This window comes from Taeniopygia guttata, chromosome 7 (genome assembly GCF_048771995.1).
Source record: "Taeniopygia guttata chromosome 7, bTaeGut7.mat, whole genome shotgun sequence".
NCBI lineage: Eukaryota > Metazoa > Chordata > Aves > Passeriformes > Estrildidae > Taeniopygia > Taeniopygia guttata.
Window position 1 is genome coordinate 38,372,694 of NC_133032.1, and position 26,401 is coordinate 38,399,094.

General features: G+C 48.1%; 1 protein-coding gene across 4 annotated transcripts in view; it reads left to right on the plus strand.

Moving 5' to 3' along the window:
• The window catches only part of GALNT13 (polypeptide N-acetylgalactosaminyltransferase 13), a 38,513-nt gene that overhangs the window by 6,942 nt on the left and 5,170 nt on the right, over positions 1-26,401 (plus strand). For all 4 annotated transcript variants that reach the window (XM_072931783.1, XM_041717417.2, XM_072931785.1 and 1 more), the window contains exons 3-12: positions 646-857; positions 3,078-3,246; positions 4,500-4,666; positions 6,047-6,254; positions 8,149-8,319; positions 11,422-11,539; positions 15,181-15,361; positions 19,676-19,815; positions 22,769-22,867; positions 24,673-24,807. In XM_072931783.1, coding sequence (XP_072787884.1) covers positions 716-857; positions 3,078-3,246; positions 4,500-4,666; positions 6,047-6,254; positions 8,149-8,319; positions 11,422-11,539; positions 15,181-15,361; positions 19,676-19,815; positions 22,769-22,867; positions 24,673-24,807 — 1,530 coding nt within the window. In that variant the 5' untranslated portion in view covers positions 646-715. The remainder of the gene's footprint in view (positions 1-645; positions 858-3,077; positions 3,247-4,499; positions 4,667-6,046; positions 6,255-8,148; positions 8,320-11,421; positions 11,540-15,180; positions 15,362-19,675; positions 19,816-22,768; positions 22,868-24,672; positions 24,808-26,401) is intronic.

Consider the following 26,401-nt stretch of genomic DNA (forward strand, 5'->3'; position numbering starts at 1 on the left):
TTCCAGCCCAGCCAGGAATTCCCAATTCCCAATCTCCCACCCATCCCTGCCCTCTGGCAGTGGGAGCCATTCCCTGGCTCCTGTCCCTCCATCCCTTGTCCCCAGTCCCTCTGCAGCTCTCCTGGAGCCCTTCAGGCCCTGCCAGGGGCTCTGAGCTCTGCCTGGATCCTTCCCTTCTCCAGGGGAACATTCCCGGGGCTCTGAGCTCTGCCTGGATCCTTCCCTTCTCCAGGGGAACATTCCCGGGGCTCTGAGCTCTGCCTGGATCCTTCCCTGCTCCAGGGGAACATTCCCGGGGCTCTGAGCTCTGCCTGGATCCTTCCCTTCTCCAGGGGAGCATTCCCAGCTCTCCCAGCCTGGTTCCACCCTTTGTTGAACTGGGTATGGAGGCCTCACCTTCACCTTTGCTTCCCAAACTCCCTAATTCCGGCAGGAGCCCAAACCCTGGAGCAGCGACTCTGCTGCCCACGGAATCTTTGGTGCTCACGTGGCCGAGTCCGAAATCCTTTGGCAGGATAAAAATGCCACCTTGAGAAACCTAAAATCATTATTTGAGGGAGATGCCTGTTTGATATCAAACAATGTTCAATGAGAGGATGCTTTTCCACGAATCCATGGGAACTGTCCCTTTTCCCCTCCCTGCAGCAGGCTGCTCCTCCCTGCCCGCCCGGTGGATCGGCGCCCGGGGGCTGTGACGCCGCCGCGCTCCCTGGCCATGAGGAGGTTTGGCTACTGCCGGGTGGTGGTGGCCACCTCGCTGCTCTGGCTGCTGCTGGACGTGTTCCTGCTGCTCTACTTCAGCGAGTGCAACAAGTGCGAGGACAGCAAGGAGCGCTCGCTGCTGCCCGCGCTGCGCGGTGAGTGCCGGCGCCTCCGCGGGGCCCAGCGGGGCTCTGGGCTTTGGATCCTCTTTGGCTCCCAAAACACCACAGGAAACCCCAAATCTGCGGGATCCAGTGGGGTTTTGGGCTTTGGATCCTCTTTGGTTCCCAAAATAGCACAGGAAACCCCAAATCTGCGGGATCCTGTGGGGTTTTGGGCTTTGGATCCTCTTTGGTTCCCAAAACGCCACAGGAAACCCCAAACCCCAAATCTGCGGGATCCTGTGGGGTTTTGGGCTTTGGATCCTCTTTGGCTCCCAAAACGCCACAGGAAACCCCAAATCTGTGGGATCCAGTGCAGCTCCTCTTTGGCTTCCAAAATGCCACAGAAAATGCCAAATCTGCCGGATCCAGCACAGCTCTGGGGTTTGGGCTTCTCCTTGGCTCCCAAAATGCCACAGGAAACCCCAAATCTGTGGGATCCAGTGCAGCTCCTCTTTGGCTTCCAAAATGCCACAGGAAATGCCAAATCTGCCGGATCCAGCGCAGCTCTGGGGTTTGGATCCTCTTTGGCTCCCAAAATGCCACAGGAGACCCCAAATCTGTGGGGTCCAGTGTAGCTCCTCTTTGGCTCCCAAAATGCCATAGGAAACCCCAAATCTGTGGGATCAAGTGGGGTTTTGGGCTTTGGATCCTCTTTGGCTCCCAAAATGCCATAGGAAACCCCAAATCTGTGGGATCAAGTGGGGTTTTGGGCTTTGGATCCTCTTTAGCAACCAAAACACCACAGGAAGCCCCAAATCCGCAGGATTCTGCTCTGGTGGTCTCTTGTTAGCGCTCAGGAACACACAGAATCACAGGACATGATTCCATTCAGTTGCTTTTATTGACAGCTCTGGGATCAGGGGTGCAGACCCAAATCTGACTCTGACACGGCTTTTGAGCTGTATTTTATATTCTATCGTTATATAACTTACATATAAATTATTCAACTTATATTGTTCTATTGTATACATTGACTCTATTCAAGCACGAGTTTCTCGTGATCTTTCTCAAGCCCCTGACTGCAGTTTCTCATGCTTATTCTTATGATTAAACAGTAACTATATTTAATTACTAAACAATCATCACATCTAACAATTATATTTATCATGTGCTACCTACACAGGTGCAGTTCTAGCAAGGTACAAGGCCTGCACTTTCCCAGGGTATTTTCTCAGGGCCTACTAAGCTTAATTTTCCTTCTAACCCTAAATCCCCATGATTTTAAAACCCTTTTACTATCACTCTGAGTTTGTGTTTTATGGTGAAACAGAGTAAAATTTAACGGGGTGGAAAATCCATCTGGATTTAGGTGAAGCGTGCTGCGTAGTGGCGTGGTAACGTGTGTGAAATGTGCTGTTTATGTTAACTCTGCTGTGCTTGTAAAACCATCCCAGCCAAGGAGAAAAGAATAAAATCCCCCGAGTGAAAAGATAAGAAGGGCCCCTTGAACTCTGAAACTAAAGAAAAAACCAATGTGATATCTGCAAAAAAATAGATCAAAAAAACCCCCAAAAACCCAAAATCTGGGAAAAAAATAGACAAAGGGGTTAGAGAGTTCTCTGTACAAAAGGCCAACTGTAAATTGTGACAAAAAATCAGCAAAATGAATATATATGAACCTATTGTGAGATCCTATGTATATGTAAATTAGTAAGAGATAATGAAAAAGATGGAGAATCCCCAAGAGGCACTCGTGCCCTTTAAGGAAAAATCCCTGCGTGCACCCAGCGCTGCAATAAAAACATACAATTCCCTACAAATCTTTATTAGAGTTGTGGAATCTTAATTTTTCACCACAATTCAATGGGATGGGTGGGGTTCAAACGGACCTTAAATCCCGTTCCATGGGCAGGGACACCTCCCACTGTCCCAGGCTGCTCCCAGCCCTGTCCAGCCTGGCCTGGGACATTCCAGGGATCCAGGGGCAGCCCCGACTGCTCTGGGAGGGTACCTGGAGAAGCTGAGGCTGCCCCTGGATCCATGGAAGTGTTGGAGCAACCTGGGATAGTGAAAGGGAATAAATCCATGAGGGTTCCATCATCTTGGCGTAAAACTGGATGTTCTTGGATCCAGAGAGGGATAAAAGCTCCCAGAGGAGCCGGGAGAATGGGGGTTGGATTTCCAGCATTCCTTGTGGGCAACCAGGAGCTTCCCGAAGGATAAACCCAATTCCCGAGTGCTGAAGGCGCCTTTTGCTGTTGGGTTTTCCAGCCGTGATTTCCCGGAGCCAGGAGGGCCCGGGGGAGATGGGCAGGGCCGTGCTCATCCCCAGGGAGGAGCAGGAGAAGATGAAGGAGCTCTTCAAGATCAACCAGTTCAACCTCCTGGCCAGCGACCGCATCGCGCTGAACCGCAGCCTGCCCGACGTGCGGCTGGACGGGTGAGGCTGTCCTGGGATGCTGGAATGGCGGGAATGGGGCTGGATCCCATCCTGGGAGTGCTGGGAATGGGCTGGATCCCATCCTGGGAGTGCTGGAATGGGGGATGGATCCCATCCTGGGAGTGCTGGAATGGGGGCTGGATCCCATCCTGGGATGCTGGAATGGCGGGAATGGGGCTGGATCCCATCCTGGGAGTGATGGAAATGGGGGCTGGATCCCATCCTGGGATGCTGGAATGGGGGGAATGGGGCTGGATCCCATCCTGGGAGTGATGGAAATGGGGGCTGGATCCCATCCTGGGATGCTGGAATGGCGGGAATGGGGCTGGATCCCATCCTGGGAGTGCTGGGAATGGGACATGGATCCCATCCTGGGAGTGCTGGGAATAGGGGATGGGTCCCATCCTGGGAGTGCTGGGATGGGGGATGGATCCCATCCTGGGAGTGCTAGAATGGGGGATGGATCACATCCTGGGATGCTGGAATGGTGGGAATGGGGTTGAATCCCATCCTGGTAGTGCTGGGAATGGGGCTGGATCCCATCCTGGGAGTGCTGGGAGTGGGGGGTGGATCCCATCCTGGGAGTGCTGGAATGGTGGGAATGGGGCTGGATCCCATCCTGGGAGTGCTGGGAATGGGGGATGGATCCCATCCTGGGAATGCCAGGAATGGGACTGAAATCCCATCCTGGAAGTGCTGGGAATGCCAGGGAATCGGGGCTGAATCCCATCCTGAGAATGGGGGAACTGGAGTGGGATGGGGGCTGAAATCCCATCCATCCTGGCCCTGCCATGGGCAGGGACACTTCCCACTGTCCCAGGGCGCCAACCTGACCTTGGGAACTACCAGGGATCCAGGGGCAGCCCAGGGGCAGCTGGAATTCCAGTCTTGGATCTCCAGTTCTGTGAGATCAGCTCCTTCTCCAGCTGTGTCATCCTTGGAGCAGCTGGAATTCCAGTCTCTGGATCCCCACCTTGCCCCTTTAATCCATCCCCACCCTCCTGAGCCATCTGGATGTGGAAGAGGTGCCATGGTCGCTTCCAGGCCCCTTTTCCATCCTGCCTCAGCCTCAGAGTTGTTGGAATTCCGGTCCCTTTGTCCCCTCAATCCATCCCCCATCCCTGGGAGTGGCAGCAGAGCCCTGGTGGCTTCCAAGCCCCTTCTCCATGCCAGGAGGATGTGGATTTCTTCTGGGCTGTTCCTCCTTCGGGCTGAACCCCCTCTCCACACGTTTTTGGGGTGTTTTTGGGCAGGTGCAAGAGCAAGGTGTACCCGGAGGAGCTGCCCAACACCAGCGTGGTGATCGTGTTCCACAACGAGGCCTGGAGCACGCTGCTCAGGACCATCCACAGCGTGCTGGAGCGCTCCCCGCCGCGCCTGCTGGCCGAGATCGTCCTGGTGGATGATGCCAGCGAGAGAGGTGGGGCTGGGCCCATCCCAAATCCCTTCCCAAATCCCGTCCCCTCCTCCCAGAGAGCCTCAGGCTTGGATGGGAATGTGGTTTCCACCAAGCTCATCCCTCTGGCCCAGCCCCAGCATCCCAAATTCCATCCCCTCCTCCCAGAGAACCTCAGGCTTGGATGGGAATGTGGTTTCCACCAAGCTCGTCCTGGCAGTGCTGGGTTCTAGAGGGGGGTGGAAAAAATTCATGGAATTCAGGAATGGTTTGGATTGGTGGAGACCTTTAAAAGGCACCAAATCCAACCCCTCACCATGGCAGGGACACCTCCCACCATCCCAGCTGTCCAGCCTGGCCTTGGGCAAATCCAGGGATCCCTGCTCTGGGAATTCCAGCCCAGCCAGGAATTCCCAATTCCCAATCTCCCACCCATCCCTGCCCTCTGGCAGTGGGAGCCATTCCCTGGCTCCTGTCCCTCCATCCCTTGTCCCCAGTCCCTCTCCAGCTCTCCTGGAGCCCTTCAGGCCCTGGATCAGATCCACCTCAGTAAACCTGACATTCCTGGAGAGGTCAGTCCTTCCCTTCCTCTCTCCCCACCCTCCTCATTCCATGTTATTCCATTTCCTGAATACCCTCACTAAGGCATTTCCATGGAATTCCAGAATGGTTTAGGTTGGAAGGAACCATCTCATTCCAACTCCGCCTTTTTTGCTCTTCTTTGTGCTTCGTTTCCTTCATTCTTTGTTTTCTTTTTTTCTTTTTTTTTTTTGTTTTTGCCTTTTCATTTCTGTTTTGACCCCAGACTTTAGTAACAAACTCTGCCTGTGGAACTGGGACTCCCAGGAAAAGGAATCCCATCAAGTTCCTTACATGGAATCAATGGAATGAGGAAGGATCCTGGAGCACCCAATGGGTGCTGATGGCAAACTCAACCCTGCGGCCACTCCATCCTTCAGTTCTGCCCATGGAGCATTAATTGAACCCTAATTACTCCCTGAATTTCCCTGCTCATTAAGTGGATTAATGATTCCCTGTGCCAGAAGGTGGAGGAGGATTTGAGCCAAGTCATTCCCATTTTTCCTAAAAGCGTGCAAAGAGCTCCAATGGGGAAATCCATAAAAAAAATGCCTTTTATTTGTATTTTTTTAAAATTGAACCAGCAGCAAACTGCCCAAAGTGCCTTTGTTTTGTTTTGTGGTCGCTGGTTCGTTCCAAGGAACTGATTGTGCTTTATTTAAAATTCCTGGGATATTATCCTGGAATCAGGGAATGGTTTGGCTTGGAAGGGACCTTAACCCCACTTCATTCCCACCCCCATGAGGTGCTGCTCCAAGCGGGGAGCTTGGAACAAAACCTCCCTAAAAATCCCATTTTCCTTCTATTCCCTCCCAAACTGGGCAGAGTTTTTGAAGGCCTCCCTGGAGAATTACGTGAAGAAACTGGGGGTGCCCATCCGAATCCTGCGGATGGAGCAGAGGTCGGGGCTGATCCGGGCACGGCTCCGAGGGGCTGCAGCTTCCAAGGGCCAGGTGATCACGTTCCTGGATGCCCACTGCGAGTGCACCCTGGGCTGGCTGGAGCCGCTGCTGTCCAGGATCAAGGAGGACAGGTAAGGAATTCCCAGCTCCAGAGGCAGGGGGCTGCCCCAGCCCCTTCCCTGGCTGCAGAAAAATAGGGATTCAAAGGATTCACTGAGCTGGAATCGGAGAGTTTTAAATATTTTTTGGAATTTGCTGCTGTTTGTATCAAAATCTCACTCCTGAATAAATATTGGGAGCAGTTTTCCCAAGGTCTGGATCTCTCCCATCCAAAGGAAGTTTTCTCCCTGGTTTTTACCAGGAACAACTTCTCTCTTTGACCCCCCTAAACTTATGGACATTTGCACCCTTTTTGTTCCTTCTCTTTTCTTGTTTTCCCTTTTTTTCACCCTTTTCCCATCTTTTTTTTGCCCCTTTCCCCTCTTTTCCTCCCTTTTCCCTCCTTTCCTGTTTTCCCCCTCTTTTTCCCGTTCTGTCTTTCCCTCCATTTCCCTCTTCCCCCGGATTTTCCCCATTATTCTCCTTTTCCTTTTCTCCCTTTTCCTCCCTTTCCCTTCTTCCCCTTCTTCCTCCCCTTTCCTCCCTTTCCCCCTTCTCCCTTTTTCTTCCTTTTTCTCCCCTTTTCCCCTTTTTTCCCCCTTCCCCTATCTTTACTCTATTTTCCCTCTCCTTCCCCCCCTTTCCCTTTTCCCCCTCCTATTTTCCTCCTTTCTTCTCCCTCTTCCTTCCCCTTGTTTTCCCCCTCTCCCTCAGTTTATTCCTCTCTTTGTGTCCCCCTTTTCCCCTCTTTTCCTCCCATTCTTCCCCCTATCCCCCCCTATATTTCCCCCTTTTTTCCCTCTTTTCCCCTTCTCCCTCATTTTATTCCCCCCTTTTTCTCCCCTTCTTTTCCCCCCTCTTTTCCTTCTTTTCTCCAACTTTTCCCTTCTTTTTTCATTCCTCCTCCTTTCCCACCTTTTCCCTTCTCTTTTCCCCCTCTTATTTTCCCCCTTTTTCCCCCTTCTCCCTCATTTTATTCCCCCCTTTTCTCCCCTCTTTTCTCTCCCCTTTCCTTCCCCTTTTCCTCCCCCTTTCCCATCTTTTCCCTTCGCTTTCCCCCATATTTTCCCCTTTTTTTCCCTCTTTTCCCCTTCTCCCTCATTTTATTCTCCCCTTTTTCTCCCCTCCTTTCCCCCCTCTTTTCCTTCTTTTCTCCCCCTTTTCCTCTCTCTTTTCCTTCTCCTTTCCCACCTTTTCCCTTCTCTTTTCCCCCTCCTATTTCCCCCCTTTTTTCCCCTTCTCCCTCATTTTATTCCCCTCTTTTTCTCTGCTCTTTTCTGCCCTTTTCTTCCCCTTTCCTCCCCCTTTCCCATATTTTCCCTTCTCTTCCCCCCTATTTCCCCCCTTTTTTCCCCTCTTTTCCCCTTCTCCCTCATTTTATTCTCCCCTTTTTCTCCCCTCCTTTCCCCCCTCTTTTCCTTATTTTCTCCCCCTTTTCCCCTCTCTTTTTCTCCTCCTTTCCCACCTTTTCCCTTCTCTTTTCCCCCTCCTATTTCCCCCCTTTTTTCCCCTTCTCCCTCATTTTATTCTCCACCTTTTTCTCCCCTCCTTTTCCCCCCTCTTTTCCTTTTTTTCTCCACCTTTCCCATCTTTTCCCTTCTCTTTTCCCCCCTATTTCCCCCCTTTTTTCCCTCTTTTTTCCTTTTCTCCCTCATTTTATTCTCCCCTTTGTCTCCCCTCCTTTTCCCCCCTCTTTTCCTTATTTTCTCCCCCCTTCCCCCTCTCTTTTCCTTCTTTTCTCCAACTTTTCCCTTCTTTTTTCATTCCTCCCCCTTCCCACCTTTTCCCTTCTCTTTTCCCCCTCCTATTTCCCCCCTTTTTTCCCCTTCTCCCTCATTTTATTCCCCCCTAATCTCCTCCTTCCCCTCCACCTCCCACCATGCCCAAACACCCCAATAACCCCCAAATTCCCATTTTTCCCCCCAGGAAAACCGTGGTGTGCCCCATCATCGACGTCATCAGCGACGACACCTTCGAGTACATGGCGGGCTCGGACATGACCTACGGCGGCTTCAACTGGAAGTTGAATTTCCGCTGGTACCCCGTGCCCCAGCGGGAGATGGAGCGCAGGAAGGGGGACAGGACCCTGCCCGTCAGGTCAGTGCCCTCCCTTCCCAAAAATCCCCCCCGGATCCCAAAATTCCGCTGCAGGATCGGAGGCGGAATCGCAGAGAAATCCTGGCGCGACCTCGGTGCCGCAACGTTGGGCCAACCCCGTCCCGTCCTCTTCCCAATGGATTCCAGGGATTTAGGGATTCCAGGGATTTAGGGATTACAAAGATTTAGGGATTCCAGACATTTAGGGATTCCAGCCATTTAGGGATTACAAAAATTTAGGGATTCCAGGGATTTAGGGATTACAAAGATTTAGGGATTCCAGGGATTTAGGGATTACAAAGATTTAGGGATTCCAGGGATTTAGGGATTACAAAGATTTAGGGATTCCAGGGATTTAGGGATTCCAGGGATTTAGGGATTCCAGAGATTTGGGGATTCCAGAGATTTAGGGATTCAAGGGATTTAGGGATTACAAAGATTTAGGGATTCCAGGGATTTAGGGATTACAAAGATTTAGGGATTCCAGGGATTTGGGGATTCCAGGGATTTAGGGATTACAAAAATTTAGGGATTCCAGGGATTTAGGGATTCCAGAGATTTAGGGATTCCAGAGATTTAGGGATTCCAGGGATTTAGGGATTCCAGACATTTAGGGATTCCAGACATTTAAGGATTCCAGCCATTTAGGGATTCCAAAGATTTAGGGATTCCAAAGATTTAGGGATTCCAGCCATTTAGGGATTACAAAGATTTAGGGATTCCAGGGATTTAGGGATTCCAGGGATTTAGGGATTACAAAGATTTAGGGATTCCAGGGATTTAGGGATTACAAAGATTTAGGGATTCCAGCCATTTAGGGATTCCAGCCATTTAGGGATTACAAAAATTTAGGGATTCCAGGGATTTAGGGATTACAAAGATTTAGGGATTCCAGGGATTTAGGGATTACAAAGATTTAGGGATTCCAGACATTTAGGGATTCCAGGGATTTAGGGATTCCAGGGATTTAGGGATTCCAAAGATTTCTGCCTCTTCAGATCCCTCTGTTAATGGATTTTTATTCCTGTTTTCTTGGGATGTAAGGCAGATATTCCAAAGGATTTCTGAGCATTTTTCAGCTTTGAACCCCAGAGATTTGCACTTAACCCCATCCCATCCTCTCCCAAATGTTCAGGAATTCCAAAGATTTCTGCCTCTTCAGCTCCCTTTGTAAATTTGCTGTTAATGGATTTTTATTCCTGTTTTTTTTTTGGGATTTAAAGCAGATATTCCAAAGGATTTCTGAGCATTTTTGGGCTTTGAAACCTTGTAATTTGCACTCAACCCCATCCCATCCTCTTCCCAATGTTCAGGAATTCCAGGGATTTCTGCCTCTTCAGCTCCCTCTGTTAATTTCTTGCAAATGCATTTTTATTCCCATTTTTTGTAAATTTAGGGCAAATATTCCAAAGGATTTCTGAGCATTTTTGAGCTTTGAACCCCAGTGGTTTGCACTTAAATTCCTGGTTTATTGCTTGGAAAATGGGATTGATAACGGAGCACCCTGAGGGAAAAATGATTCAATGGCGTGCTCTGACCTCTTCCATTTAATTGCTGGAATTACAGAGTGGAATGAAACCTCTTCCAGAACTGGAAATGGAGCTGCAAAGGGAACAAATGGAATAAATTCCTGGCCATGGCCATGTCTGCTCAGCTCCAACAGCTGCTGGGGCTTCCTGCAAAATTCCAAAAGAGACCAAAAAAGGGTTCCCGAGTGGATGGAATGGATTTAAATCTGGGAAGGGGAAAGAATTCCAATCCTGCAGGTGGAGGGAAGGTCAGCTCAGGGATCAGCCCAGGCAAGGAAGGGATGGAAGGGCAGGAAAAACCTTCCAAAATTGCTTTCAGAATTCCCATTTCTGTCCCTGATTGTCCTGGCAAGGCTGGAATTGGGGATGGGCGGATTTGGGGTTTATTCCCATCATCCATCCATCATCCATCCATCATCCATCCATCATCCATCCATCCATCCATCCATCCATCATCCATCCATCCATCCATCCATCCATCCATCCATCCATCATCCAAGCTCTGCCTGGATCCTTCCCTTCTCCAGGGGAACATTCCCGGGGCTCTGAGCTCTGCCTGGATCCTTCCCTTCTCCAGGGGAACATTCCCAGGGCTCTCCCAGCCTGGCTCCAGAGGGGCTCCAGCCCTGCAGCAGCTCCAGAGTTTCCTCCCAAGGGTCACTCCATGGATTTTGGAGAAAAATACAGGAAAAGAAAATCCAGTTAAAATCGTCTTTATTCCTCCCTGGAGTGTGGCTGGGCCTGAGCTCCATGGGTTTTTGGGAAGAGCGGGGAAATCCAGTTAAAACTCTCTTTTCATAGCTCCTGTTTGTTTTCCATAGAATTCCTGTGTGGTGAAATGTGCTGTAAATACCACAGTGTCCTTTAAAAAGCCATTTTTATTCCCATACAACTCCTCCCAAGCATTCCCGACTGGATTTGAGCTGCTGCTCACTCAGGAGACCCAAACCCCACCCACTTTACCCTCACAATTCCCCTGAAATAATCCATGGAAGTGGGAGTGAGCCTGGAGTGTGGCTGGGCTTGAGCTCTGTGGATTTCGGGAAAAAGCAGGAAAAATCCTGTCAAAATTTATTTTATTCCTCCTGGAGTGTGGCTGGGCCTGAGCTCTGTGGATTTTGGGGAAAAGCAGGAAAAATCCAGTCAAAATTTACTTTATTCCTCCCTGGAGTGTGGCTGGGCCTGAGCTCTGTGGATTTTGGGGAAAGAGTAGGGAAGTCCAGTCAAAATTTTCTTTATTGCTCCTTGGAGTGTGGCTGGGCCTAAGATCCGTGGATTTTGGGGAAAAGCTGGAAAAATCCAGTTGAAATTATCTTTATTTTTCCTTGGGGTGTGGCTGGGCCTGAGCTCTGTAGATTTTGGGGAAAAGCAGGGAACATTCCATTAAAATTCTCCTTTTCTAGTTGTTTTCCATAGAATTCCTGTGTGGTGAAATGTGCTGTAAATTCCAGAGTTTCCTTTAAAAGGTCTTTTTTCTTTTTTTTCTTTTTTTCTTTTTCCTTTCCTTTCTCCCTTTTTTTTTTTTTTTCCTTTTCTGTTTTCCTTTGTTTTTTCCTGTTTGTTTTCCACCCAGGACCCCAACTATGGCTGGTGGCCTGTTTTCTATTGACAGGAGCTACTTTGAAGAGATAGGAACTTACGATGCAGGAATGGATATCTGGGGTGGCGAGAATCTTGAAATGTCCTTTAGGGTAATTCCTGTTTTCCTTCCTTTTCTTTCCCCCCCCCAAAAAAAAAAAAATCCCCCATTTCTGCTGTCATTCCTTTAGGGAGCTCCTGCTTTAGCTGGCCTGCAAGTCATGAGATAAATGGAATTTTTATAATTTGGGGAAACCTCGTTGGGTGTTTTGCTGCATGGAATATTTTAATATTAAATAAATATTTAAATGTTAGTAAAATTGTTATTAATAACATTTTAATAATACATATTTTAAATATTTGCCACATTGAATATTCTAAAATTAAATATTTAATATTTTATATTTTTGAGGGGTTTTATCCCCCCAAAATTCCATATATTTTAGTCATTCCTTCATGGAAGAAACGAGGTGCCCAGTGGGAATTTGATATGAATTTATTAAAAGATAAGATTAAAAATCAGTTTTAAGACACTTTGGGAATGATGACATCATGGACTTGCAAGTTCCAGCTGGAATTCTGGGTCTGTGGCAGGGAAATTCCGTGTCCTGCAGAAAATGCTGATATTCCTGCTGGGATAGGGGTGAGCCACAGCTCTGAGGGAAACACATCCAGTCCCTGCCCTTGGGATGGAAAAGGATCCAGGCAGAGCTCAGAGCCCCGGGAATGTTCCCCTGGAGAAGGGAAGGATCCAGGCAGAGCTCAGAGCCCCGGGAATGTTCCCCTGGAGAAGGGAAGGATCCAGGCAGAGCTCAGAGCCCCGGGAATGTTCCCCTGGAGAAGGGAAGGATCCAGGCAGAGCTCAGAGCCCCTGGCAGGGCCTGAAGGGCTCCAGGAGAGCTGGAGAGGGGCTGGGGACAAGGGATGGAGGGACAGGAACCAGGGAATGGCTCCCACTGCCAGAGGGCAGGGATGGGTGGGAGATTGGGAATTGGGAATTCCTGGCTGGGCTGGAATTCCCAGAGAAGCCCCTGGATCCCTGGAGGTGTCCCAGGCCAGGCTGGAGCAGCGTGAGACAGTGGGAGGTGTCCCTGGATGGAGTTGGATGGGGTTGAAAGCCCTTCCCAAACCATTCCAGAATTCCCTGACTCCCCAGCATCCCAACAGCGAGGGATGGATGCATTCCATAGTCTGGGAGGGATCAGATCCCTGAAACCCCCAGTTCTGAGCCAGGATGGGAACTTTTGGGAAGCAGTCACATTCCCAGGGAGTGTCCCAGAAAGTTGATTTGTTTGGGATTTTAAAAAGATTTTGGAAAATTCCTTTTCTTAGAAGAGGGTGCCGGTTCCCCCACATCCCATCCCAGCTGGCACAGGGAGCAGATTGCTCCAAGCAGAGCCAAAAATGGGCTGAAAAGTGTCCAGGAGCAGAGGTTTTTAACAGTGGTGGTGTGGGAGGAATTTCCTGACAGCTGGAATGGGAAACCAGCAGGGGAACGCTGGGATTTGGGATGGAGGGGGCCTCAAATTGTGTCTCCTCCTTCCTGGCATGTCCTCTTACTCCCAGATTGCTCCACGAGCATGTCCCTGGTGAATATTTGGGATTTATTGCCTGGTGTATTTGGGGTTATTCCCAGATTTCTCCATTGACACATCCCTGGTGCATATTTGGGGTTAGTCCATGGAATTATTTGGCGTTGTTCCATGGAATTATTTGGCATTATTCCATGGAATTATTTGGCTCCCAGGTTGCTCCATGAGCACATTCTAGGTGAATATTCGGGATTCATTCCCTGGAGTATATTTGGGGTTATTTCTTAGAATATATTTGGGGTTATTCCATGCAGTTATTTGGCAATATTCCATCGTATTATTTGGGGTTATTTCCTTGAGTTATTTGGGGTTATTCCCTGGAAGTATTTGGGCTTATTCTATGGAGTTATTTGGGATTATTCCATTGAATTATTTGGGATTATTCCATGGAGCTATTTGGGGTTATTCCATGGAATTATTTGGGGTTATTCCATAGTATTATTTGGCATTATTCCATAGTATTATTTAGGGTGATTCCATGGAGTTATCTGGGGCTATTCCATGGAATTATTTGGCATTATTCCATGGTATTATTTGGGGTTATTCCATGCTCCCAGGTTGCTCCATGAGCACATCCATGGAGTATACTTGGATTTATTCCCTGAAGAATATTTGGGGTTATTTCCTGGAGTATATTTGGGGTTATTCCATAGAGTTATTTGTGGTTATTCCCTGGAGTTATTTGGGATTATTCAATTGAATTGGGATTATTCCATTGAATTAATTTGGATTATTCCATGGAATTATTTGGGGTTATTCCATGGTGTTATTTAGAGTTATTCCATGCTCCCGGGTGGCTCCATGGGCAAATCCCTGGTGTATTTTTGGGGTTTTCCCGTGTTCCCTCTGGAATTCCTTGGCACCCCTGATCCCAAAGTTCCCCCCGAGTCCCTGAGCAGAAACACAGGAATGTTTCACTGCTGATCCCACAGATCCCGTCCCTCCTTGTTCTCCTGGAATTCTGGAAATGGAGAGAGCCCTAATTAACTAAATCTGCCTTGGTTGCCATGGGAACTCAGGTCTGTGTCAAGGAGCTTTAATTCCAAGATTCCACCAGAGCTCCTGTTTAAAACTCCCCAAAAACTCAGGGATTTAACACCAGGTTTTACAATTAAAATAATTGTAATAAAATTACAATTTTAGTCACAATTTTAAGTTTTAATTTTATCACAATTACTTTACTTCCAGGCCTCTTTTGATGGGGCCTGAAAGTAAAATAATTGAAATAAAAAATTGAAATAAATAACTGAAATTTTAAAACTGAACTAAAATATTAGAAGTAGATAATTGAAATAATTAAGATAAATAATTGTTAAAATGTTAACAGTTAAAATATTAACAGTTAAAATTGTCTTTATTGCTCCTTGGCATGTGGCTGAGACTGAGCTCCATGGATTTTGGGGAAGAACAGGAAAAATCCAGTCAAAATTGTCTTTATTCTTCCCTGGAGTGTGGCTGGGCCTGAGCTCCATGGGTTTTGGGGAAGAGCAGGGAAATCCAGTTTTAAATTCTCCTTTTCTAGTTGTTTTCCATAGAATTCCTGTGTGGTGTAATGTGTGAGGCAGTGAAATGTGCTGTAAATTCCAGAGTGTCCTTTAAAAAGTCATTTTTATTCCCATTCAACTCTTCCCAAGCATTCCCGACTGGATTTGAGCTGCTGCTCACTCAGGAGACCCAAACTCCACCCACTTTTCCCTCACAATTCCCGTGAAATAATCCATGGAAGTGGGAGCGAGCCTGAAGTGTGGCTGGGCCTGAGCTCTGTGGATTTTGGGGAAAAGCAGGAAAAATTCAGTCAAAATTTTCTTTATTGCTCCCTGGAGTGTGGCTGGGCCCAAGCTCCATGTGTTTTGGGCAAGAGCAGGGAAATCCAGTTAAAATTCTCTTTTTCTAGTTGTTTTCCATAGAATTCCTGTGTGCTGAAATGTCCTTTAAAAAGTCTTTTTTTTCCCATTCAACTCCTCCCAAGCATTCCCAACTGGATTTGAGCTGCTGCTCACCCAGGAGACCCAAACCCCACCCACTTCATCCCCACGTTTGTTGCCACCCAGGGCCGAATCCCTGAATTTTCCCTTGAGATCCCGGCTGAGCCGGGCGGGTGGGGACGCAGAGGGGGATGTTTGGAGATGGATTCCTGCATGTTCCCCACATTCCCGTTGCAGATCTGGCAGTGTGGAGGCTCCCTGGAGATTGTCACCTGCTCCCACGTGGGACACGTCTTCCGCAAGGCCACCCCCTACACCTTCCCGGGGGGCACCGGCCACGTCATCAACAAGAACAACCGGCGGCTGGCCGAGGTCTGGATGGACGACTTCAAGGATTTCTTCTACATCATCTCCCCCGGTGCGCCCCGATTTGTTTGGGATAAACGGATTTTATATGGGATCGTCCCGTGGTGCGGAATGCTGCATGGAAACAGGGAGCTGGGAATGGGAGGGGTCGTGGAGTTGTTTGGGTTGGAGAAGTTCTCCGAGATTTTTGAGTCCAACCGTTCCCAGCGCTGCCCCATGTCCTCAAGTGCCACATCCACTTTGGAATCCTGCAGGGATGGGCACCCTTTCCATGAAGGAATTTCCCCCAAATCCACCCTGAGCTCCCCGGGGCCAGCCTGAGGCCGTTCCCTCTGCTCCTGGCCCTGTTCCCTGGGATGATCCCAAATCTCCCTGGTTGTCTCCTCCTGGCAGGGAATTGCAGAGAGGGAAAAGATCCCTGGGGATCCTCCTTTGCTCCAGGCTGAGCCCCTTCCCAGCTCCCTCAGGGATTCTCCAGCCCCTTCCCAGCTCCCTCAGGAATTCTCCATTCCCTTCCCAGCTCCCTCAGGAATTCTCCAGCCCCTTCCCAGCTCCCTCAGGAATTCTCCAGCCCCTTCCCAGCTCCCTCAGGAATTCTCCAGCCCCTTCCCAGCTCCCTCAGGGATTCTCCAGCCCCTTCCCAGCTCCGTTCCCTTCCCTGGCCCTGCTCCAGCCCCTCAGGGTCAGGAGAGGCCCAGGTGATCCCAAATCCCTGAGGGATCCGTGGGAAGGGCAGCAGAGGTCCCAGCATGGAGACCTTTGGACAGAACACCTGGGATTTCCTTCCCTACATGGAAGCGTCATTGCGATTTCATCCTGAGATAATTTTCCCATTTCCCCTTTTTCCCATTTCCCCTTTTTCCCATTTTCCCAGCTTCCTTCCCAGTGGAATTCCGTGGCAGCGGAGTCAGTTTCAGTTTTCCCTGGCAAATTGATAATATCCCTGGGAGCTTTGTGCTTCTTCTCCTGCACCATTTCCTGCTGTTATCCCTCACCTGTTCCAGCTGAATTCCTGCTCTTTTCCACAGGCTGCTCCAGCACTTTGGTTTTTCCAGGGGTTCAAGATATCAGGAGCCAGCACTTAATCCCAGCTGGAAGGAATCTCTGGGATTCTGCCTGTGGAATCCCACTTCTGTGGGTGCACAGGATGTGCTCATAGAATATTCCTAATCCATCCTGGAAATCCTTTAAAAATCTGGGAAATTTAAATTTTTAAAAAGTCTGTGCTCACTTTAATGGTACCCAATCATGGTGTAAAAATATATATATATATATATTTATTGATCTCTCCCTTATGGATTTTGTCCCATTAATTTTAAGGAAGCTGTTCATTTAAAACAGAAAAATTAGGATGAAATGCCAGCCTGCTTTTTATATTTATTGTGTGGTTATTACTTATATTTCCATGAGAAAAAACTGGTTTTCCCTTCTGGAACAAGCCCAAATCAGCTGGGATTTCGTGCTCCTAGAAATGCTCTCTCCTCTTCCCAGTTATACATTCCCAGGATTTGATACAAAATTCCAACAGGGAACCCCTGGAGAAAATTAGATTGCATGGAAAGGGTGGAATTAGGTCACTGCCACTGACAATTTTATAATCCAAAATTTCAGCCATGTGGAAGAATTTGGGAATAGTCTTTGTATTCCCTGATCTCTTCCCATGTTATTTGTTAATATCTGTATTAATTAATAGGTAAAATATAATGAGATTGTTCCCCAGCACTGAGAAGCAAATGGAGGAGAAAGGGAAATAAAATTAACATTTTCATGGAAATTCTCCATAAAAAGAAGTAGGAAATAATATATTTTTTTTAAACAATAGGGCATTCCTAAATATAAAAAGTATTCCTAAATATTTTTTATCTGCTTTTTGATCCTTTTCCCTTCCTATTAATGAGGAAAATGGGGCTGTCTGGATAATTCTCTGGGAGAACAAAGGGATTTGCTGTGTTCTCTGGCACAGCCTCATCCCCCAGCTCCTCTGGGAGCTGATTCATTCCATTCCCCAGCTGAGATCCCGGGAGAGACGAGCCAGGGGCTGCTCCCAGTGGGAAGCAGACTTCTCAGCATAATGAGGGGCACACCTCATAATTACATCCCAAATTAAAAGTCTGGAGAGATCTGTTTCCCTGGGAAAACAGAATTCTGCTGGAGGAGAGCTCAGCTCTTCGTTTTGGGCTTTTGAGCGTATTTTTAATTGGTGCCTTCTCCTGTTTTTGTGTGGTTACCAGGAAAATCTGTATTGGTGCTGAGATGAGTCAGGAGCCAGAGTTTTTAATAAATCCAAGCTGGATTTAAAAAACCAGGAGAAAAATCCCCAAGCAGTGAGGAAAACTCCCCTTTTGGGTTTAGTGTAACTCTGCAATACCAAGGAATTGGAGGTTTCCTTGGGAAGAGCCTGGCTCAGGGCCTGCAGCTCATGAGCCAAATCATCCAAGAGAGCCTCAGAAATCCCAGAAATCTTGGAGGTGCTTCAGATGGGATTAAAGGAAGCCCCTTTCTTAGGAAAGAAAGGAAATGGGTAAATCTGGAATCCAGGAGCTGCTGCATGTGGGTCTGTCCCAGCTGGGATCAGCTGAGGTTCAGGTGATCCTGGGAGAGGAAACTGGGGGGGATTTTCCTCCTGAATCACAGCAAATCCTCACAATTGTCTGGCTGCAAAAAAGGTTCTTCCCTGCCTGTGTGGGAGGCCAAAAAGTGGGATTGGGATTCTCTCCTGGAACACAAACTGTGCCCAAAATATTCCCTCCACAGCCACTGGTTTCCAGCATCCTTCCCTTCCCTTCCCTTCCCTTCCCTTCCCTTCCCTTCCCTTCCCTTCCCTTCCCTTCCCTTCCCTTCCCTTCCCTTCCCTTCCCTTCCCTTCCCTTCCCTTCCCTTCCCTTCCCTTCCCTTCCCTTCCCTTCCCTTCCCTTCCCTTCCCTTCCCTTCCCTTCCCTTCCCTTCCCTTCCCTTCCCTTCCCTTCCCTTCCCTTCCCTTCCCTTCCCTTCCCTTCCCTTCCCTTCCCTTCCCTTCCCTTCCCTTCCCTTCCCTTCCCTTCCCTTCCCTTCCCTTCCCTTCCCTTCCCTTCCCTTCCCTTCCCTTCCCTTCCCTTCCCTTCCCTTCCCTTCCCTTCCCTTCCCTTCCCTTCCCTTCCCTTCCCTTCCCTAAACGTGGTCGGTGAAAATGTGACCAGATTCCTTTATTATTTTAGAATATGAAGAAATTGAGGAATTCTGCACTCCTGCCTTTCCAGATTGATAAAGAAATAGGATCATTTTTCCAGGCATTTCACTTGGCTCAATTAACTAATTAACTAATTAATTAATTACTCCTTGCTCACCTCCATGGAGAGGCAGCCACTCGCCCCTCACGTCCTGCTGCTCCCAATCCCAGCACACGGATTGGAATTAAGAGGAGCTGGGGGTGGCTCTGGGATTTTCCCCAAACAGGGATGTTTGATGGGCTCTTCTCTCACCATTCCAGGGGAGGTGAAGGTGGATTGTGGAGATGTTTCCATTCCAGGGGAGGTGAAGGTGAATTATGGAGATGTTTCCATTCCAGGGGTGGTGAAGGTGGATTATGGAGATGTTTCCATTCCAGGAGTGGTGAAGGTGGATTATGGAGATGTTTCCATTCCATGAGTGGTGAAAGTGAATTATGGAGATGTTTCCATTCCAGAGGTGGTGAAGGTGGATTATAGAGATGTTTCCATTCCAGAGGTGGTGAAGGTGGATTACGGAGATGTTTCCATTCCAGGGGTGGTGAAGGCGGATTATAGAGATGTTTCCATTCCAGGGGTGGTGAAGGTGGATTATGGAGATGTTTCCATTGCAGGGGTGGTGAAGGTGGATTGTGGAGACGTTTCCATCAGAAAAGCCCTGCAGGGGAGCTGGAGCAGCTCTGGGATTTTCCCCAAACAGGGATGTTTGATGGGCTCTTCTCTCCCCATTGCAGGGGTGGTGAAGGTGGATTGTGGAGATGTTTCCATCAGGAGTGGTGAAGGTGAATTATGGAGATGTTTCCATTCCAGGGGTGGTGAAGGTGGATTATGGAGACGTTTCCATCAGGAGTGGTGAAGGTGGATTATGGAGACGTTTCCATCAGGAAAGCCCTGCAGGGGAGCTGGAGCAGCTCTGGGATTTTCCCCAAGCAGGGATGTTTGATGGGCTCTTCTCTCACCATTCCATGGATGATGAAGGTGGATTATGGAGATGTTTCCATTCCAGGGGTGGTGAAGGTGGATTATGGAGATGTTTCCATCAGGAGTGTTGAAGGTGGATTATGGAGACGTTTCCATCAGGAAAGCCCTGCAGGGGAGCTGGAGCAGCTCTGGGATTTTCCCCAAACAGGGATGTTTGATGGGCTCTTCTCTCACCATTGCAGGGGTGGTGAAGGTGGATTATGGAGATGTTTCCGTCAGGAAAGCCCTGCGGGAGAGGCTTGGCTGCAAACCCTTCTCCTGGTACCTGGAGAACGTCTACCCCGACTCGCAGATCCCGCGGCGCTACTACTCCCTGGGAGAGGTACGGCCCTGCCCTGCCCTGGGAACGGCGGCACACGGGAAGGGAGCGGCCGGGAGCGCAGGGAACCGGGAAAGATGGGAAAGCAGGGAAAGTAAAGGAAACCAGGAATTGCAGGAAACCAGGGAGTAAAGCAGGCCAGGAATTGCAGGAAACCAGGAATTGCAGAAAACCAGGAATTAAAGGAAATCAATCCATGCAGGAAACCAGGGGGGTAAAGCAGACCAGGAACTGCAGAAAACCAGGAGCAGAGGAAACCAGGAATTAAAGGAAATCAATCCACGCAGGAAACCAGGGAGTAAAGCAGACCAGGAATTGCAGGAAACCAGGAAATAAAGCAGATGAGGAATTGCAGGAAACCAGGGAATAAAGCAGACCAGGAATTGCAGAAAACCAGGGAGTAAAGCAGACTAGGAATTGCAGGAAACCATGAAAGAAAGCAGACCAGGAATTGCAGGAAAACAGGAATTGCAGGAAACCAGGAATTGCAGGAAACCAGGGAGTAAAGCAGACCAGGAATTGCAGGAAACCAGGGAATAAAGCAGACCAGGAATTGCAGGAAACCAGGAGCAGAGGAAACCAGGAATTGCAGGAAATCAGGAAGTAAAGGAGACCAGGAATTGCAGGAAAACAGGGAGTAAAGCAGACCAGGAATTGCAGGAAACCAGGAGCAGAGGAAACCAAGAATTGCAGGAAATCAATCCATGCAGGAAACCAGGGAAGTAAAGCAGACCAGGAATTGCAGGAAACCAGGAATTGCAGGAAACCAGGAATTGCAGGAAACCAGGGATAAAGCAGACCAGGAATTGCAGGAAACCAGGAGCAGAGGAAACCAGGAATTGCAGGAAATCAATCCATGCAGGAAACCAGGGGAGTAAAGCAGACCAGGAACTGCAGGAAACCAGGGAATAAAGCAGATCAGGAATTGCAGGAAACCAGGAATTGCAGGAAACTAGGGGAGTAAAGCAGACCAGGAATGCAGGAAATCAATCCGTGCAGGAAACCAGTAGTACAACAAACCAGTATGTAAAGCAAAAACTGGAAACCAGTAACTACAACAAAGCAAGAAATCTGGGAAAGCAGGAAAACCAAGGAATAAAGGAAACGAGGAAGAACTGGAAACCAGTAAGCAAAGGAAAGCAAATCTTACAAGAAACCAGGAACTGCAACAAACCAGCAAGTGAAGAAATCCAGTCAATCCAGGACACCAAGAGGTACAGGAAACCAGTAAGGAAAGGAAACCAGTAACTACAGCAAACCAGTAGCACTGGAAACCAGTAAGGAAAGGAAATCAGCAATGCAGAAAACCAGTAAATAAAGGAAACCAGTATTACAGGAGACCAGTAAGAACTGGAAACCTGTTAGAAAGGAAAATCAGTAAGTACCACAAACCAGTAAGGAAAGAAACCAGTAAGTACAGGAAACCGGTAGTGCAGGAAAGCAGTGAAACCAGTAAGGAAATAAACCAAACCAGTAAGAACAGGGAACCAGGAGGTGTCCAGAGCCAATGGATCCATTCCCAAGGGGATGAGGTGGCTTTGGAGCCAGGACTCAGGTGCTGGAGATCCTTTCTTGTCTCTTATTCTTCTTGATCTTTTAATTTCTCTTTATTTCTGTTTTTTTTAAGTCCTTTTCAAGAAGAAGTTGCTGTTCCAAACAGATTCCCTCTCCTTAAAAATCTCCCTTTAAATCGAGTGTCTATTCCACGTGTTCACCAGCTAAATTTATCTCCCAAGTGGAGCAGGAGATTGGAAGAGTGAAGTTTGGGATTAATATTTTGACATGATGAATATGCAGCCCTTGAGGGGAACCTTCCATCATCATTTATTGCTTAGAAAGAGACAAGAAATGGCTTTTCTTGGATTTTTCTTTAGAGAAATGTTTGTTCACTGAGTGTTTCCAGCCTGGAGCTGAGGGTCAAGGGCATTCCTGGTAATCACAAGGTTCTGGGACCTCCAGGAGCTGGAATTTCTTTGAAATTCAACAAATTCACAGTAAAAATATTACATTGAGTCGTTCCTACGCTGCCTTTAAAAAGCTCTGGAATGGATTGATTTGATGGTGATGGAATAACAATCACAGGATTTGACGATGGAATAAAAACCCTGGAACAACACTCTGAGGAACAAATGGCTTTTTTTGACATGCAGGGAAGTGATTTCCCACTGAAATTTGCCATTGTAGGCAGGAGTGAAAGGCACTGGAGGATTCCAGGTTTAATCCTGCCAAAATAAAGGGAAATTGGGGGTTTCCAGCAAGGAGAGGACTTGTCTAGGGAATGTCAAATAAAATGGGATTGTGCCACGTTGTCAGGCTGGAAAATGGGATGAGAAAGGCAGAAAAAAGCAATTGAAACACCTGATTTGTGCAGTGTGGCCTCAGTTCCCATGGAAACTGCAGCTCAGGCAGGAGCTGGGAATTAAAGCCCTGCTTGGCTGTGCCAGTGGAGCAGGAAAAGGGAATTACAGCCTCAAAACCCAGGAGCAGCAGAGAAATGGGGAATTGTTAAGGCACTGGAAGTGCATTTTTGGGACATTTTCCTGCCTTTCAGAAGAGATTTGGGCAGGATTTGATCCATCCAAGCTGGAGCAGCATCATTAGGCCATAAATGATCCATGTCCTGCTCTGGGCTCAAATCCAAGGAAAAATGGTGCCAATCAAAGGTGGGCAGCACCTCAAAGTGCATTTCCCAAGTGGATATTTTGTTGTTTTCTGGGACAAACAGGGAGAAAAAGGATGGAGATTCTGGCAGATCTGGGATAATCATCCTGAATTCCCTCATGGCTTGACATGGAATAGTGAGAGGTGGCCATGGATGAGCTTTGGTACCAATTCCAACCCAGACCGTTCCCTGACTATTTGGGAATGTGATCTGTTCACAAATCGCAGTTTTCTGCACCAATCTGGCAGGTCCAGGGAATGTTTTAAGGAATATTTCACTTTTTTCTTTCTCCAGATCAGGAATGTTGAAACCAACCAGTGCTTGGACAACATGGGCCGCAAGGAGAATGAAAAAGTGGGATTTTTCAACTGCCACGGCATGGGAGGGAACCAGGTAAATAAAAACAGGAAAAAGTGGCTTATTTGTCCAAGAATTCCTTTGGAATATTTTAAATATCTGTTCCAATTCTATTTTAGATTTTGTGTGAAAGTAATATCCAAATAATCAATGAAAATTCCAAAATACTTTCGATTTCGAGCTGGAGGATTTTAAGAAGACTGAGCCATTTTTGTTCAATTTCAGCTCCAGATTTTGGGGGAATATTGATGCACATCCATGGAAAGTATCCCAGTGAATATATTGAATAAAATCCCGCTGTCGTTTAATAATAAATGTAACATTCCAGACATTTAGGAAATGTGATCAGGAATTTGAATTTATTTTTCCAAAAATGGAATGGATCCATCTGTTCTGAATGTGTGTAGGGAAAATAAATATCCAGGATATTCATGGAAGTTCTTCGGTGGAATTCCAGTAGTGGGGTCCTGGGGAGTTTCTTTTGGAGGGGAGAAGAAAAGTGGATGGAATTCTTGGGCTTGTGACCAACAGCTCTGGGTTAATTAGAACAAAATTTGCATATTCTAGTGGCTATTCAAATTAGCATAGCTGCTCCAGATGGGGTTTGGGATGTAAATTTTAATTAAGGGAGTTTTAAGCATATTTTAAATTAACTCTATTTTAATGAATTAGAATTTTTAATTATTTCTGTGTAGAATTTTCCAGGGGTGGCACGGTAACAATTCCCTGGCAGCTCTGGTGTACCAGACACCTGCTCCTGGCCACATTCCTGGTGGGAAAGGCTGGGATGCTCCGAGTTCCCATCCCTGATTTATCCTGGAGGTTCATCCCAACTCCTGCCACCTCCTCCTGCCACTTCCTCCATCCTCACCTGAGCTTGGCCTCATTTTGCTGCTTTTTGACTTGGAAAACCTTTCTTTTTCCCTCAATTCCCATGGATTTCTCCAGGGGAAAACCTTCCCCTCAATTCCCATGGATTTCTCCAAGGAAAACCTTCCCCTGAATTCTCACGGATTTCTCCAATGGAAACCTTCCCTTTCCCTCAATTCCTATGGATTTCTTCAAGGGAAAACCTTTCCCTTTCCCTGAATTCCCATGGATTTCTCCAGGGGAAAACCTTCCCCTCAATTCCCATGGATTTCTCCAAGGGAAACTTTCTCCTTCCCTTGAATTTCATGGATTTCTCCAAGGGGGAATTCCCATGGATTTTTCCAAGGGAAACCTTTGCCTTCCCCTGAATTCCCATGGATTTCTCCAGTGGAAAAACCTTCCCCTCAATTCCCATGGATTTCTCCAAGGGGAAACCTTTCCCTTCCCCTGAATTCCCATGGATTTCTCCAGGGGGAAACCTTCCCCTCAATTCCCATGGATTTCTCCAAGGGAAAGCTTTCCCTTCCCTTGAATTCCCATGGATTTCTCCAAGGGAAACCTTTCCCCCAATTCCCATGGATTTCTCCAAGGGAAACCTTCCCCTAAATTCCCATGGATTTCTCCAAGGGAAACCTTTCCCTTCCCTTGAATTCCCATGGGTTTCTCCAAGGACAGGCTCCATATCCCGAGCCAGCCCGGGGTCGCTCCCAGGGTTGGGGTTGGGGTTGGGGTTCCCAGGGTTGGGGTTCTCAGGGCCGAGTTTGGGGTTCCCAGAACCGGGTTTTGGGTTCCCAGGGCCGGGTTTGGGGTTCCCAGGGCCGGGTTTGGGGTTCCCAGGGCCGGGTTTGGGGCTCCCAGGGCCGGGTTTGGGGTTCCCAGAACCGGGTTTGGGGTTCCCAGGGCTGAGTTTGGGGTTCCCAGGGCCGGGTTTGGGGTTCCCAGCCCTTTCCCAGCCCCGCTCTGTGTTCCAGGTGTTTTCCTACACGGCAGACAAGGAGATCCGCACGGACGATCTGTGCCTGGACGTGTCGCGGCTCAACGGCCCCGTCCTCATGCTCAAGTGCCACCACCTGAGGGGCAACCAGCTCTGGGAGTACGATGCCGAGGTATCCCGGGCCTGGGGGGTGCTTCTGGGACAATCCCTGGATCCCTGAGGCTGGAAAATCCCTCCCAGCCCCATCCTTTCCCTCCAGTCCCATCAGCTCTGCCTGACCCCCACCCTGTCCCCACCCAGAGCTCTGAGTGCCACCTCCAGAATTCCTGGGACACTCCAGGGATGGGCACTCCAAACCTCCCTGGGCAGTGCCAATCCCTGAGCCCCTTTCCATGGGGAAATTCCTGCTGCTGGAACACACACAGTTTCCAGTTCCAAGGAAATCCTCCTGGGATTTGCCCAATTCCGTGTTTCCATTTCAATTTACAATTTACAATTCCCTCTGGGATTTCCATTCACACTGAGTGCCACCTCCAGAATTCCTGGGACACCTCCAGGGATGGGCACCCCAAACCTCCCTGGGAAATTCCAATCCCTGAGCCCCTTTCCATGGGGAAATTCCTGCTGCTGCCCACCCTGAGGCTGGAAAAGCCCTCCCAGGTCATCATCTCCAAGCTCTGCCCCATCTCCACCTTGTCCCCAACCCAGCCAATCCAGGAATTCCTCGGGCACCTCCACCCTTCCTGCCCGGAAGGTTGGAATTCTTCCAATAAAATACACGCAGGGAATGTGCTGGTTTTTCCCTTAAATTGAGCAGAATTTCCCAGGAATTGTGTAAAGCTCAGCACGGCCATGAGATGGAGCTCCTAAAACAGGAATACTCCGTGTTTTTATGGCATCTCCAAGGCTTGGCTGCATGTTCTCCTGGAAAACATCCCAGTGCATTCTCTGTCCCTGGATTTATTGAGTAAAGCTTTTTATTGCCAATTTTCCTTGGAATATTCAGGTTTCAGGTGCACATTTTCCCTTTCATTTCATTATTGCCATTATTATATATTTGTTAGTGTATTATTAACCTCCAAACATTCCTAACATCCAGGACGTTTTTCCCAAGAAAACAACCAGTTGTGATATTCCAATTTTTCCCAATTACAGGATATTTCCTGAATTCCTTGTATTCATTAATTTGATTTTCCAATGGAATTACACTGATTTTTCCTTTCCTTGCTTATTCAGACATTGCATGGAGGAATTTGGGGTGGTTTTTAGGAATTTTTAGCAATTCTGCCTTGGCAATGGACAACAGGGCCACAGCTGGATATTAAATGATCCTAAAAAGGGGTTTCTGTGAGGGATTTTTATGGAATTTTCTACAATTTCATCCTATTATTTGTATCATTTTCTAATTTAATTTATGGTATTGGAATACTGAATAAATTCCAGGCTCCCACGCCTGGTGATTCCTGTTGTGACATCCAGGGAAACCTCTGGATGTGGAGAGGGATGAGATTCTGGGACGTGACACGCACGAAGGGACCCAGGGGAAAAATGAAGTTGGAAATGTGTCAGAGCTGATAGGAAGGAGCTGAATTCCTCGTGGATGGATGGTGATGTCAGCCTTCATTCCTGAAAAGTTCCGCAGGACTTACTCCTGACAGATCCCTCAGGGTTTATTCCAAGGCTGCCAGAGCTCCAGGAGCGTTTGGACAACGCTCCCAGGGACAGGATGGGATTGTTGGGATATCCTAACAGGGCCAGGGCTTGGA